Source organism: Coregonus clupeaformis, chromosome 13, assembly GCF_020615455.1.
Source record: "Coregonus clupeaformis isolate EN_2021a chromosome 13, ASM2061545v1, whole genome shotgun sequence".
Lineage (NCBI taxonomy): Eukaryota > Metazoa > Chordata > Actinopteri > Salmoniformes > Salmonidae > Coregonus > Coregonus clupeaformis.
Window position 1 is genome coordinate 9,238,747 of NC_059204.1, and position 16,647 is coordinate 9,255,393.

At 48.4% G+C, this 16,647-nt stretch overlaps 1 protein-coding gene across 1 annotated transcript in view; it reads right to left on the reverse strand.

Annotated features, from left to right (window-relative positions):
* srrm3 (serine/arginine repetitive matrix 3) overlaps positions 1 to 16,647 on the reverse strand; it is an 83,903-nt gene that overhangs the window by 23,273 nt on the left and 43,983 nt on the right. The window contains exons 6-8 of the mRNA XM_041893463.2: positions 14,443 to 14,478; positions 12,488 to 12,538; positions 360 to 470 (exon numbers count right to left, since the gene is read on the reverse strand). Of these exons, the coding sequence (XP_041749397.2) occupies positions 360 to 470; positions 12,488 to 12,538; positions 14,443 to 14,478 (198 nt within the window). The remainder of the gene's footprint in view (positions 1 to 359; positions 471 to 12,487; positions 12,539 to 14,442; positions 14,479 to 16,647) is intronic.

Sequence of the window (16,647 nt, forward strand, 5' to 3'; positions counted from 1 at the left end):
ATAGACTCAAGAGTATGTTGTACTAGTTATAGGTGGTTATAGACTCAAGAGTATATTGCACTAGTTATAGGTGGTTATAGACTCAAGAGTATATTGCACTAGTTATAGGTGGTTATAGACTCAAGAGTATATTGTACTAGTTATAGGTGGTCATAGACTCAAGAGTATAGTGTATTACTTTTTTAACGTTTTCAAGTCAGTCGTGATAGTTTCATTCTGTCCATATAACAATCATGCATGTCCAGCAGAGCTGTTGCAAACCTTAGTCATCGATACATCAGTAGACCAAAAAGAGTCTGTTTTAAAATGAAGGCATGTATCTAAGGGGGGTATGTTGGGGGCCACCATGGGTGTCCTACCTGCCGGGGGACTTGGAGGGGCTGTGGTCTGTGGAGGAGAGTGATGCACTGTGGGAGCTACAGCAGCTGCCTCTACGCTGAGACGTCCTACTGGGGGACTCTACTGGGGACCTGTTGGGTACACGCACAAACACGCACACACACGCGCACACAGACGCACACACACACACACACAGGTAAATGTACACATACACAGATGCCAGCACACACATGCACAATGACAGACACACACACTGAGTACGTTTATATGCACACTAATAATTTGATATTTGATTATGGCAGTAGGCAGATTATGCAATAGTCATGTACAGTGGCTTCCAAAAGTATTCACCCCCCTTGACATTTTTCCTATTTTGTTGCCTTACTACCTGGAATTAAAATGGATTTTTTGGCGGGTTTGTATAATCTGATTTACACAACATGCCTACCACTTTCTTGTGAAACAAACAAGAAATAAGACAAAACTATGCATAACTATTCAGTTAACTTGGCAGGTTTGTTGTGGTGCCATATTCATTCAATTTTTTTAATAATGGATTTAATGGTGCTCCGTGGGATGTTCAAAGTTTCTGATATTTATTTATAACCCAACCCTGATCTGTACTTCTCCACAACTTTGTCCCTGACCTGTTTGGAGAGCTCCTTGGTCTTCATGGTGCCGCTTGCTTGGTGGTGCCCCTTGCTTAGTGGTGTTGCAGACCCTGGGGCCTTTCAGAACAGGTGTATATATACTGAGATCATGTGACACTTAGATTGCACACAGGTGGACTTTATTTAACTAATTATGTGACTTCTGAAGGTAATTGGTTGCACCAGATCTTATTTAGGGGCTTCATAGCAAAGTTGGTGAATACATATGCACGCACCACTTTTCCGTTATTTATTTTTTTAGCATTTTCTGAAACAAGTTATATTTTTTTCATTTCACTTCACCAATTTTGACTATTTTGTGTAGGTCCATTACATGAAATCCAAATAAAAATCAATTTCAATTACAGCTTGTAATGCAACAAAATAGGAAAAACGCCAAGGGGGATGAATACTTTTGCAAGGCACTGTAATCACCTCACTCTGCTTATCATAATCGGTGTAAGGTCAAAATCTAAGTAAGCATAAAGCCGATTAAAACACCTGGTTTTTCTGAGCAAATTATTAGGACAATATCTTTCACATACAAATCAAATAGACTTCACAAAAATAAACATGGTCACTGTGGTAGAATGTTTATTTTGATTGACGATTTCCTGCATTTATCAAAAAATCCCCATCAGGTAGCCTGATTTCAGATGTGTCCATGGAAACAGGCTTATTATGAAAATCGTCCGTTTCTGTCACTGTGTCACGGTTTACTAAGCCAGAACCCAGAAGCAGACCAGGACAAGGTAAATTGAAACAAAGGTGAGTGTTTATTTAATAGATCCACGAGTGAGGCTGAATAATCCAGGGAACAGAGCGGGTGGCGTGGATGGGTTGTTGAGGGTGCAGTGGTAGGTCCAGTAATGGCTCGGCAGCCGCCGACCATCAGGCAGAGGTTGGGTGAAGGTTCCGGGTGAGTGACTGCAGATAGAACAAAACGGAGGTAAGTATACAGCAAGTCAAAAAGGTGCAAAACAACAAAACTAACGCTAGAAGTTCCAAGGCTGATACACGGACAAACATACTGTTCATGGCTAACGATCCGGCGGGGAATGGATGTTAGGACAGAGCCTAAGAAGGGTGATGATCAGGACCAGGTGTGCAGATTGCTGATGGGACGCGGGTGCGGAAATCAAGAGAGCTCCCGCCTAGCAACGTTGCCCGGCAACCAGGCAGGGAGCGTTCCAGAACCCTCGGGAAACTGGAGATCCCGAGCAGAAAAACTAATACCCAGACAGAAACCGACTCAGACTGCAGGGATCGTTACAGTACCCCCCTCCGACGAACGCCACCGGGCGGACTCCCGGAGCGCCAGGATGGAGGCGGTAGAAGTCACGAATGAGGTCAGCATCTAGGATCTGCCGCCGCGGAATCCAACTCCTCTCCTCAGGACCATACCCCTCCCAGTCCACGAGATACTGGGAAACCCCGGCCCCGCCGTCTGGAATCCATGATGCGTCGCACCGTGTAGGCAGGACCACCTCCGATCATCCGAGGAGGAGGAGGAGGAGGCGGAGGAGGCAACAGAGGACTGAGGAGAACAGGCTTGAGGCAGGAGACATGAAAGGTGGGATGGACTCTGAGCGTCCTCGGTAGTTTGAGTCGAACTGCCACCGGATTGATCACCTTCTCCACCACAAACGGACCAATGAACTTCGGTAACAACTTCCTAGACTCAGTCCGTAAAGGAAGATCCCGTGTGGCCAACCAGACCCTATCTCCGATGGTATAGGTGGGAGCGGGGATCCGGCGACGGTCGCCTGGAGCTGATACCGGTCCGAAACTCTAAGGAGTGCCTTTCTGGCCCGATGCCAGGTCCGGTGGCAACGACGAATATGGGCCTGAACAGAGGGCACTGAGAGCTCCTTCTCCTGAGAAGGGAACAAGGGAGGTTGGTAGCCATACAGGCACTGGAAGGGAGACATCCCAGTGGCAGATGTAGGGGAGAGTATTGTGGGCATACTCAACCCAAGGCAACTGAGAGACCCAGGAGGTGGGGTTGGAGGAGACAAGGCAGCGTAGCGTGGATTCCATCTTCTGGTTGGCTCTCTCCGCCTGACCATTAGATTGGGGGTGAAAACCAGATGTGAGGCTGACTGTAGCTCCAATGGCCAAACAGAAGGACTTCCAGACAGCAGAGGTAAACTGAGGGCCACGGTCGGAAACGATATCACTGGGCAAACCGTGGACCCTGAAAACCTCCCTAACCAGGATCTCGGACGTCTCCGAGGCAGAGGAAGCTTGGCAATAGGCACAAAGTGGGCGAACTTGCTGAATCTGTCCACGATAGTCAGAACGACCGTGTTTCCCTCAGAAACGGGCAACCCAGTGACAAAGTCCAGGGCCAGATGCGACCATGGTCGCGGGGAATAGGAAGGGGGTGAAGTAGTCCAGAGCTGGGCCGATTGGTACTCTTATTCTGCGCACACACTGGACAGGCAGCAACATAACCCCGAGTATCCTCGGCCATGGCAGGCCACCAAAAAGCGTCTGCGAAGAAACGCCATCGTCCGAGCCACGCCAGGGTGACAAGCCATCTTGCTGGCGTGGGACCATTTGAGGACAGCAGGACGAACCGACTCAGGCACAAACAACCGACCGGGTGGACCGTTACCGGGACCGGGCTGCGTCCGAAGGGCGCCATCACCTCCTCCTCAATCTTCCACCTAACAGCTCCCACGACGCAGTTCCGGGGGAGAATTGTCTCGGTCTTGGACCCACTCTCCTCCGTCTTGGAGAACATCCGGGACAAGGCGTCCGCCTTGCCGTTCTTAGATCCAGGTCGGAACGTCAGGGAAAAATTGAATCGTCCGAAAAACAACGCCCACCTGGCCTGACGGGAGTTGAGACGTCTAGCCGATTGCACGTAAGCAAGATTCTTGTGGTCAGTCCAGACAATAAACGGTTGCTCCGCCCCCTCCAACCAGTGGCGCCACTCCTCCAAGGCAAGTTTCACCGCGAGAAGCTCCCGGTTACCCACATCGTAATTCCTCTCCGCAGGCGAAAGGCGACGAGAGTAGTAGGCGCAGGGATGGAGTTTACTGTCCGTGGAGCATCGCTGCGACAGGATGGCGCCAACTCCCACATCAGACGCGTCCACTTCAACGACGAACTGACGGGCCGTGTCCGGCTGAGAGAGAATCGGTGCGTTGGTGAATCGCCTCTTCAAATCCAGAAACGCTCGATCCGCCTCCGGATTCCACTTGAAGGTCCTGATACTGGAAGTCAAGGCAGTTAACGGAGCGGCCACACGGCTGTAATCCCGGATGAATCTGCGGTAGAAATTCGCAAACCCCAAAAATCTCTGGAGCTGCAATCTCGTACCGGGCTGGGCCCATTCCAGAACCGCTCTAACCTTCTCCTGGTCCATCCTAATCTCTCCCCTGGAGATGATGTAACCGAGAAAGGATGTCGTGTGGGCGTGAAACTCGCACTTCTCGGCCTTCACGAACAGGCGATTCTCCAACAATCGCTGCAGAACCTGCCGGACATGCTGGACGTGGTCGGAAGGTTCCTTCGAGAAGATCAGAATGTCATCCAGGTAAACAAACACAAAGAGACCGATCATATCTCTCAGGACGTCGTTCACCATACTCTGGAATACCGCTGGAGCATTGGTCAGTCCAAACGGCATCACCTGATACTCGAAGTGACCCATCGGTGTATTGAAACCCGTCAACCACTCGTCCCCCTCTCTGATCCGGACCATGTGATACGCATTGCGTAGGTCTAGCTTGGTGAACACCGTAGCACCCTGTAAGGAGTCGAAGGCAGAACTCATCAAGGGCAGGGGATACTTGTTCTTGACCGTGATGTCATTCAACCCCCGATAATCAATACACGGTCGAAGAGAGCCATCCTTCTTACCCACAAAGAAGAATCCTGCCCCCAGGGGTGATGACGAGGGACGAACGAGACCAGCAGCTAGGGACTCCTTGATGTAGGTCTCCAAAGCCTCACGTTCAGGTCGGGAGATACTGTATAACCTTCCCTTGGGGTAGACAGCTCCAGGGAACAGGTTGATGGCACAATCATATGGTCGGTGGGGAGGGAGTGACAGAGCCTTCTGCTTACTGAACACTTCCCCCAAATCGTGATATGTCTCGGGAACCAGGGACAAATCTGGGGGTTTAGCCTCAATCACCTGACTGGGAACCGAATGGGGACAGGCAGTCTTGAGACAGTTAGCATGACAATCAAGGCTCCAACTCGTTACCTTGCCCGTCACCCAATCGAACGTGGGATTGTGTTCCTTCAGCCAGGGGTATCCAAGGACCAGAGGAACATGGGAAGACGGCAGAATGAAGAATGAAATCATCTCCGAATGATTCCCCGACAACAGCATCTTAACCGGTTCAGTCCTCATCGTGATACGTGCCAGACTACTGCCGTTCAGAGTGGTCGCTTCAATGGCTTCCGGCAATTGCTCCTTGGAAAGACCCAGCTGTTCCACCAACTCGGCATCAAGAAAGCTTCCATCGGCACCTGAATCGATAAAAGCGTTAATCGCTAAGCTCTGATTCCTGTTCATAAGGGTAGCCGGGAAACGGGGTCTGACAGAGGTATTGAGAGGTCGAAACTGGCTCGCTAAAAGTCCTCCCAACTTTAGCGAGCCGCGCAGTTTGACGACCGCCGGGAACAGGTGGCGAGGTAATGTCCCGAACCACCACAGTAGAGGCAACAGTTAGTCCTACGTCTGAGTTGGCGTTCCTCCTTGGTTAACCCGTGCCGCCCTACTTGCATTGGTTCAGAATCGGGAGACAGGACCTCTCCACTAATCCTGTGTGGTGGACGATGATCGACGTATTCTGGTCCAATCCCCGACCCGACTGGAACCTGAGAAGCTGATCGATTGGACGGAACCCATTGCTTCTCCCTCCTTCGCTCTCGGACTCGATTATCCACCCGAATAGACAAGGCTACCAAGCTGTCCAGGTCACTAGGCTCCGGATAGGAGATCAACTCATCCTTGAGCTGCTCCGACAGACCCTGGTAAAGGCCGCTTGCAGAGACTCCTCATTCCACCCACTCTCCACAGCCAACGTCTTGAACTCGATCACGAAGTCGGCCACGCTGCAGTTCCTTGGTGAAGCGAAAACAGGCGCCTAGCTGCGTCCCTCCCTCGGACGGAATGGTCGAAGAGCTTCCTCATCTCGGCCGTGAACCCCTGGTATGAAGCCATGCAGGGGTCTTGTCGTTCCCAAACGGCTGAAGCCCACTCCAGCGCTCGAACACGCAGCAACTCAATCACAAAGGCTATCCTAGCCTTGTCTGTGGCATAAGAGTAGGGCTGTAGATCGAACACTAACCCACACTGCATAAGGAAAGAACGGCATCTTCCCAGCTCCCCCTCATATTTATCCGGCGTCGGAACCTTGGGCTCACGGAAGGACACAGCTCCAGAAGCGGCAGGCGAGATGGGTGAAACCGGTAGTGGATCCTCCACCGGAAACTTGCGCTGGTTCTGGACCTCCGTCAGACCGGTAGAAAGGTTCCGAACTGCCAACGCGATCTCCTGTAGCTCCGTGCTATGATGGCCCAACATCTTCTCCTGATGGGTAATGGCATGGCGAACAGAGTCCAGGTCCGCTGGGTTCATTACTGGCCGGATCGTTCTGTCACGGTTTACTAAGCCAGAACCCAGAAGCAGACCAGGAAAAGGTAAATTGAAACAAAGGTGAGTGTTTATTTAATAGATCCACGAGTGAGGCTGAATAATCCAGGGAACAGAGCGGGTGGCATGGATGGGTTGTTGAGGGTGCAGTGGTAGGTCCAGTAATGGCTCGGCAGCCGCCGACCATCAGGCAGAGGTTGGGTGAAGGTTCCGGGTGAGTGACTGCAGATAGAACAAAACGGAGGTAAGTATACAGCAAGTCAAAAAGGTGCAAAACAACAAAACTAACGCTAGAAGTTCCAAGGCTGATACACGGACAAACATACTGTTCATGGCTAACGATCCGGCAGGGAATGGATGTTAGGACAGAGCCTAAGAAGGGTGATGATCAGGACCAGGTGTGCAGATTGCTGATGGGACGCAGGTGCGGAAATCAAGAGAGCTCCCGCCTAGCAACGTTGCCCGGCAACCAGGCAGGGAGCGTTCCAGAACCCTCGGGAAACTGGAGATCCCGAGCAGAAAAACTAATACCCAGACAGAAACCGACTCAGACTGCAGGGATCGTTACACACTGATTATACTAATATGCATCGTAGCCCTTTCCACACACAGCCCCTGTCATCCAGTATACGGGTTGAAAATGGCAGATTTTGTCATTGATAAGCGCCCAAATTGGAAACCCAGTGGCTGTACACTGACATGCTATATATTACATCATCTCAGGTTCTCTGGTTCACAGCTCTGTATGGGTTTTAGCTGACAGCCTTTATAAACGTGAGCATGTGTTGTTGTCTGAGTGAGGGAAAGGATGTAAATCAAATCAAATCAAATCGTGATTTGATTTGTAAATCGAGAGGAGTCGATGTGTTCTGAAAGATGAGACGTTGAGGATTATATAATAAATACCGCTTTGATGTCATACAAGCAAACCACACCCTGCACTTCACATTTCCATATTTGAAAACGTATGTAAATTACGGTATCAACGTTTTTTGATCGCTACATTTGATCCACGGTTACAAAGATGACATGCGTCTATTTGATGAGAATTTGCCACGGAATACGCACTTGAATGCACTCATGATGACTCCATTCTATGCCCAAAATTACAAATACTAACACTGTAAGATCATCTTTTATAACTTAGCTAGCCATGTTAGCAATAGAATAAGCTTTCAAATGACGCCCAGCTGACCCAGATTGTGATTTATAATGGAACGTTTTTGGATTGCCTAAACAACAACAGTAATTGTGTGATGGTGGGGACGCAGGGCTGTGTTACAAACCAAAAACTACAAGGGTGCTCGCTTCAGTTCCTCAAGGGCAAAGCTAGGAGAACTCAACAACAACACCTTATAGTTGAAGGCTCTTTCCTTGAGTCATAAGGCCTGGCCATAACACTATTAAAACATTCACTTTAGTTGTTAATGATCTTGTCAATGCTTTAGACACAAAAATGAAATGTGCTGCTTTGTTTGAGGACCTGTCAAAAGCTTTTGATACGGTTGATCGTGCTATTTTATTGAATAAGTTGTCCTCGATAGGCCTGAGCTCTGACGCCTGTTCATGGTTTCATGATTATCTTAGTGACAGAACTCAGGCCATCTTGATTGACGGGGTTAAGTCTGAATTTGTTGAAGTACATAAAGATGTACCACAGGGGTCGATTTTTTGTGACCTGTTCTCTTCACTACTTATATAAACACCATTTGTCAACCTGTTAAAATTTGTAAACTTCATCTATATGCGGATGATACTATTATGTATGCTATTGCCTGGACTGTTGATCTGGCTGTGCCAAAACTACAGGCAGATTTGATACCTATGCAGGAATCCCTTGCTGACTTGTGCTTAATACGGACAAAACGAAATTCCTGTTTTTAAACTCTCGTAAGAATGTTTCCGAGGGTCTCCACCGAGCTAGGTAAATCTGCTTTTAGTTTTAATGCACCGTATTGCTGAAACAAAATTCTAAATACATTTCATGATGTTCTGGTGCCGTTCGGGCAATTTAAAGTATTGATTGGGGACTTATTTGTGGAGGAATGTAACAGTTTTTTCTGTGTGATTTGTGAAGTTGTAAGGGTTGGTGTGAGGTGTGACCAAGGTGCGGTGCAGGATATACAGTAGGCAGTAGGCAGAGATGGTGAAACAAGGATCTTTACTGGTGGTTGGAGCTGCCCTGCCGCGGGCTGACGTGAACTCTTCGTGCTCGCGCACACCGGGCACCCCTGGAACCTGGTGAAGAACAACGCCCACCTGGCCTGGCGCGAATTGAGCCTCTTGGCCCCCTGAATGTAGGCTAAGTTCTTATGGTCCGTCCATACGATGAATGGATGGGCGGCCCCCTCTAGCCAATGCCTCCACTCCCCCAGGGCGAGCTTGATCGCTAGCAACTCACGGTTCCCCACGTCATAATTCCGCTCCGCCGGGGACAGCTGACGGGAGAAAAACGCGCAGGGGTGAGTCTTACCGTCCGTGAGGAACCGCTGGGACAGGATTGTCTGAAGCGCATTAAATGCGTTCCCCGCTTCCGGGGTCCAGGCGAAGGAGCGCACACTCGTCTGGGTGAGGGCTGTCAGGGGAGCGGCTAGGGAGCTAAAATTGCTAATAAATCGGCTATAAAAATTAGCGAACCCTAAAAACCGCTGTAGTTGCTTGAGGGATGAGGGCTGGGGCCAATCCAGTATCGCACTGACCTTGGCTGGGTCCATCCGCAGGTCCCCCTGGGTGACGATGAACCCCAGGAAGGAGACTGTCTCTGTGTGGAACACGCACTTCTCCGCTTTGACGTAGAGCTGGTGACGGAGAAGGCGTTGGAGGACCTGTCGAACGTGCTGCAGGTGTTCACTCATATCCTTTGAGAATATTAGGATGTTCGGAGTGCGGGACCTGGGGAAGAGGTGAGGACTGGTAGGTGGTCTGGGATGGTGGTTTAGGCTGATGAGTGGTCAGTGGAGACCCGGAACAGGATGGGGGCGGAGCCTCCCTCCAGGATGAGCCATCCCCGTGGACCAGTCTATCCGGGGTTTGTGGGCGACCAGCCAGGGGTGCCCGAGGACGGGGGGACACTCCGGAGAGTCCACAATGAAAAACTGGATATCCTCCCATAGCCCCCCCGCCACCCAGACACGCACAGGGACAGTGTGCCGGGTGATGAAGCCCGACCCTAACGGTCGGCCGTCCAGGCCCATGACCGGAACCGGCTCGGAGAGGGAGAGTAACGGAACGCTCCACCCTTGGGCCAGCCCCGCGTCCATCAGGTTTCCCGCGGCCCCAGAATCCACCAGTGCATGCGCCCAACGCGCAGCGCGGGCCCACTGAACCCTGATGGGAGAAAAGTCAGGGCGTCTCTGGAGTTGGGGTTTCGGTTCCAGCTCACTAGCACCTCTCCAGATACTAGCAAGCCCTCCCATTTCCCCGGCTTCTCCGGGCATGAGTCGCAGTGGTGACCTGCGTGGCCGCAGTACCGGCAACGTCCTTGGGGCAGACGCCTCTGCCTCTCCATCCGGGACCAGCACGCCGCACCCAGCTGCATAGCCTCCTCCTGAGGCGTCTCCTCCCTGAATCGGCAGAAAGCCTCCGGGTTGATAGGGGGACGCAGAGATGTGCCTTGCGTCATCCCTCTCTCATGCATTCTCTCACGATGCAGATTGTCTACCCGCACCGAGAGCTCGACGAGGCCGTCCAGTCGCTCAGGCAGCTCCCTGAAGGAGAGTTCGTCCTTCATTCCCTCCGATAGCCCCTGTGCGTAAAGGACGACCTGGGCGGCCTCCTCCCATCCTGCCTCTCGAGCCCGGGTCCGGAACCCCACGGAGTAGTCCGCCACCGAACGGTCACCCTGCCGACAGGCCGTGAGCCGTCTCCCGGCCTCGTGCCCCGACACCACCCGAGAGGTGTGGAACACCTTGCGTAGCTCCCAGGTGAATTGGTAGGAGTCAGAGCACGGCGGAGTTTGGCTCTCCCACTCCGCGGTAGCCCAGGAAAGGGCCCGATCCATCAACAGAGTGATGATGTAGGCCACCTGGCCCTGCTCCGTCGGGAAGGAGGAGGGTTGTAGGCTGAATACCAGGGAACACTGGGTGAGGAATTCCCTGCAGCCCTCTGGATGTCCGTCATAACTCTCCGGAGGTGGTAGGCCGGGTTCCCGCGATGTTGCAGGCGAGACTGGAGACGCCACTGGCTTCCGCTCCACCGGCTGCCGGGGCTGGTCGGGTGTCCACCCGGCTCTGCACGGCGATCGTCAGCTGGCGGAGATTCTTGGTGATCTGCTGCAGGCTGCGGGCGTGTTGGTTCAGCATAGCTCCCTGTGTTGCCAATGCGCTCCGATACTGTGCTGCCTCCGCTGGGTCCATAGTGGCTCAGTTTCTGTAAGGGTTGGTGTCAGGTGTGACCCAGGTGCGGTGCAGGATATACAGTAGGCAGTAGGCAGAGATGGTGAAACAAGGATCTTTACTGGTGGTCCCGAAGCCAGAATACAAAATAACAGATTTATCACGATAAAAGAAAGGCGGAGCAAATAAGTCTCTGAAAACCGGCTGACAGCCAAAATACGAAATACTACCTAAGACTGAAACAAATAATGAAACAGGGAGAATACTTCTCAAGTACCTGTTCATAGGTCTCCGATCAGACACTGCGTAGTACTGCTGGACATAGAGAAACTAGCAGAGAAAACTGAGCAAGGGAACACAGGGAAGTGAGGGCATAAATACACAGGTGAACAGGTAGACACAGGTGACACCAATAGGATAATGATTAGTCCAGACTGTGAGTGAGGAGGTGCCTAAGGTTGTCGGAGGATGACACCTAGTGGGTCGCTCCGGAACTGCGAGCCCCTCCTGTAACATGAAGTTTTATTTGTGTTGTACCATGACTTTGAGATTCTTCAAAGTAGCCACCCTTTGCCTTGATGACAGCTTTGCACACTCTTGGCATTCTCTCAACCAGCTTCATGAGGTAGTCACCTGGAATGCATTTCAATTAAAAGGTGTGCCTTCTTAAAAGTTAATTTGTGGAATTTCTTTCCTTCTTAATGCGTTTGAGCCAATCAGTTGTGTTGTGACAAGGTAGGGGTGGTATACAGAAGATAGCCCTATTTGGTAAAAAAACAAGTCCATTTATGGCAAGAACAGCTCAAATAAGCAAAGAGAAACTACAGTCCATCATTACTTTAAGACATGAAGGTCAGTCAATGCGGAACATTTCAAGAACTTTGAACGTTTCTTCAAGTGCAGTCACAAAAACCATCAAGCGCTATGATGAAACTGGCTCTCATGAGGACCGCCACAGGAATGGAAGACCCAGAGTTACCTCTGCTGCAGACGATAAGTTCATTAGAGTTACCAGCCTCAGAAATTGCAGCCCAAATAAATGCTTCACAGAGTTCAAGTAACAGACACAGTTTGGAGAGGTGTTTGTCCACAGAGACTCCAGTTAGACCTCTCACTCAAACCCTTGTCATAGTTTTGTATTACATTGCACCTACTTCAACATTTCATTGAATATTCTTATTATGTTACTGAATGTATCCAGAATATTTTCACATTTCGTTATAGACAAAATTTTGTCAAAAGTACAGTAAATGTGAAATGCACATCAAATCACCAGTGTAATGTTTGGATTCAGTCTTGTTTCAGGTGAACAGTTGTGTCCTCACCTTTTGGTCTGATAATTTCCCCGTAATCTCCAAAGTGTTGTCTTAACCATGTTCATGCATATGCTTTTTGTAGTTCTTCTGTTAGAAACATTTCAATTTGGCCCTATATATATTTCCACGAGTGTAAGTGGTTAAGTCTACGGAACATCTAACATCTTCCCGGTTCAGTCAGTCCATTATTGTAGGTTGGATTATTTAAAAAAAAAGAGGGATCCTTACCTCTTTCTGGTTTTGTTCTTGTCTTTCGGTTTGCTCTTTGGGCTACCCGATCTGAAAAGGGAAACAGGTTGGTGTATCTCCTTTAAACAGGTAAAAGGGTACTTTTCAGAAAGTATTCATACCCCTTGACTTTTTCCACATTTTGTTGTGTTACAGCCTGAATTCAAAATTGATTAAATCGATTTTTTTCTCACCCATCTACACACAATACCCCATAATGAAAAAGTGAAAACGTGTTTTTAGACATTTTTGCAAATGTATTGAAAATGAAAAACAGAAATATCTAATTTACATAAGTATTCACACCCCTGAGGCAATACTTTGTAGAAGCACCTTTGGCGGTGATTACAGCTTTGAGTCATCTTGGGTATGTCTGTATCAGCTTTGCACATCTGGATTTGGGGATTTTCTCCTATTCTTCCTTGCAGATTTTCTCAAGCTCTGTTAAATTAGATGGGGAGTGGCGGTGAAGAGCAATCTTCTCATCAAGGATTTGGAGGCTAAAGAAATAAACAAACACCTATTTAGGAGAGGTGCTGGCTAGCAGAGTAGAACACTTGAAAAAGAAAAGGAGAGCTTCACACTCTAGGAGCTCAGATGCAATCAATTAATAACCTAATAACCAGCTTGTCTGTCGAAACGTTGGTTATTAAATTATTGCATCTGAGCTCCTAGAGTGTGAAGCTCTCCTTTTGTCATCAAGGATTTGCCTGTATTTGGCTCCATTCATTGCTCCCTCCATCCTTACCAGTCTTCCAGTCCCTGCCTCTGAAAAGCATCCCCATAGCATGATGCTGCCTGCCACCACCATGCTTCACGGTAGGGATGGTGTTAGACGGGTGATGAGCTGTGTCTGGTTTTCTCCAGATATTGCGCTTTGCATTCAGGCCAAAGAGTTACATTTTTGTATCATCAGACCACATAATCTTTTGCCTTATGATCTCAGTCTTTCACATGCCTTTTTGCAAACTCCAGGTGTGCTGTCATGTGCCTTTTTCTCAGGAGTGGCTTCCATCTGGTCACGCTCCCATAAAAACCAGATTAATGAAGTGCTGTAGAGAATGTCATTCTGGCAGGTTCTCCCATCTCAGTCAAGGAACTCTGTAATTCTGTCAGAGTGGTCATTGTGTTCTTTGGTCACCTCCTTGACCAAGGTCCTTCTTGACCAGTTGCTCAATTTGGTTGGACGGCCAGCTCTCTAATAGTTTTTTCCATTTCCCAATGATGGAGACCACTGTGCTCTTGGAAATGTTCAACACTAGAAATTGTTTTATAACCAGATATATGCCTCATCACAATTCTATCTCGGCTATCTACGGACAGTTCCATGGTATAGTTTCAGCTCTGAGATGCACTGTCAACTGTGGGACCTTATATAAATAGACAGGTGTGTTTCTTCCTAAATCATGAAGTTGTAGTGACATCTCAAGGATGATCAAAAGAAATTGGATGCACCTGAGCTCAACTTACATTTGACATTTTAGTCATTTAGCAGACGCTCTTATCCAGAGCAACTTACAGGAGCAATTCGGGTTAAGTGCCTTGCTCAAGGGCACATCGACAGATTTTTCACCTAGTCGGCTCGGGGATTAGAACCAGCGACCTTTCGGTTACTGGCACAACGCTCTTAACCACTAAGCTACCTGTCAAAGCATGTGAATGAGATATTTCTGTTTTTCATTTTCAATAAATTAGCAAAAATAAAACATGTTTTCACTTTGTCATTATGGGGTTTTGTGTGTAGATGGGTGAACATTTTGTTTATGTATCCATTTTGAATTCAGGCTGTAACACAACAAAATGTGGAATGTGTCAAGGGGTATGAATACTTTCTGAAGGCACTGTATGTTCACTGTAACAAGCAAGCATTTGCCTAGTTACATTCACTGAGTCACCCTGACTGTAAGCCTACATATGTGATGTGCACAATGTACTATATTTAACTGCATACCCACCTGTATCTCCTCTTTCTCCTGTGACCAGACACCGACCTACAGAGAGAGAGGGTGAAACCTCTGTTATTCACACACAGCTCAGGATGTTCTGAACGTGTCTCTAGACCCGATCAATGAGGGGATCCAGGCTCATTCCTCAACGCTTGACTGTGTACATACTTCCTACTCTACAGGATGTTCACACTACTGTTGCCATGGTGATTAGTCAGACTGGCCAACAATAGATATTATTTCCCCCTCTTTTTCACACAACACTGTATTCCCGTTATGTAAATTTTACACTATTAATTGATGAAAAAAAAAATACAATTAACTTCAGTTAGTAGAGATGGAGGGGACTGAAATGAAAACATATGCTTAAAGTACTTTGCTTCCTCTTTCAAAATATTGTTTGGTGAATCATGGATGACTCTGTCATTTGTAACACGTTTCTGTAAATTATTTTTGGTAGCATTTCTAAGTTGAACATTACATTTTTTGGGGTGCATTTTCGCCCATATTCCATCCAGTTCGCTTTATTTTTATAATATATTACACTTGATCTTTCTTGAATAAGTTCCTCCATTTCTTTCTGTTTTTCCTCTAACTTATTCTGTGCCTCTACGTTACAGTTTTTATTGCTATCAATCTGTAGTTAGTTTTTGTTTTAAAGATGAGTATTGAATTGCATGGCCTCTAAAGGCACATTTAAAAGTGTCCCATACAATAAGGGGATCTGCTGTAACTATGTTATGTAGGAAAAATTATTCTGTCTTGGTTAAAAACAAGTTGTCATCCAGTAGGCTAAATTTACATTTCCAATATCCTTGCCCTTTTGACTTAAATCTATGTGAAAATCTATGGCAAGACCTGCATATGGTTGACTAGCAATGATCAACAACCAATTGGACAGAGCTTGAAGAATTTTGAAAAGAATATGGGGCAAATGTTGCACAATCCAGGTGTGGAAAGCTCTTAGAGACTTACCCAGAAAGACTCACTTGCTACCAAAGGTGCTTCTACAAAGTATTGACTCAGGGGTGTGAATACTTATGTAAATTAGACATTTATTTGACACCCACCATTCTCAGACACAACCATTCTCTGATACTGTTCTCCTTATTAACCCCCTCTTCTCCCTCCTCCTTCTCCTCCCTCCTTTTCTCCTAAATTGAGAAATATACAGTCCTATCCTTTAAAATGGAGCCCAAACCAAAGAGAACTCAACCTGCTGAGCTGTTGTTAAGTGTGTGTGGTGGGTGGTGGGTGGTGGGCACTAACGGTTCGGACCAACCAAAAAGCTCCCCGCCGCTCCAATTCCACCAACAGACGTAGACAGTAGAGCGCATCACAGGAAGCTACTCTAGGGACGCACCCACCATCTTGTTCTCCCCTTACTTAGCCATACATTATTCATCTATAGACAACACCTGCAATGCAGTGGATCTTTGGAGAAATCTGAGTAGGGGAGAGAGAGGCAAAAGGGGGGAGGTTTTATACGTGGGAGGAAGGTAGGGGTGTTGGAGGTGTGGGGGGGCAGTGATGCTCAGCAATTTTGTCAGAGGCTCATTTTTCTTGTTTTGCAGCTCCCATACAGGTTTGGTTATTAGAGGAATGAGTTTAGCCCCCGAGAGAGAGCGAGAGAGAGAGAGAGAGAGAGAGAGAGAGAGAGAGAGAGAGAGAGAGAGACAAAAAGAGAGTGAAAGAGAGAGTAAGATTGAACGCGAGAGGGCCTCCCGAGTGGCGCAGCGGTCTAAGGCATGCAGTGCTAGTTGCGTCACTACAGATCCTGGTTCGATACCCGGCTGTGTCGCGACCGGGAGACCCATTAGGCGAAGCACAATTGGCCCAGCGTCGTCCGTGTTAGGGGAGGGTTTGGCCGGCCGGGATGTCCTTGTCCCATCGGGCTGTGGCGGGCCGGGCACATGCAGGCTGACACGGTCGTAAGGTGTTTCCTCTGACACATTGGTGCAGCTGGCTTCCAGGTTAAGCGTGCATTGTGTCAAGAAGCGGCGGGGTCGTGTTTCAGAGGACGCACGGCTCTCTCCCGAGTCCGTACGGGAGTTGCAGCGATGGGACAAGACTGTAACTACCAATCGGACACCATGAAAAAGGGGGTAAAAAAACAAAGATTGAACGAGAGAGAAAAAAGGGACGTGCTCTTTAGAATTGCTTATTGTTGTTATGCTATTCCTGAGCTCTCTTTCTGACTAATTATTGCATTAT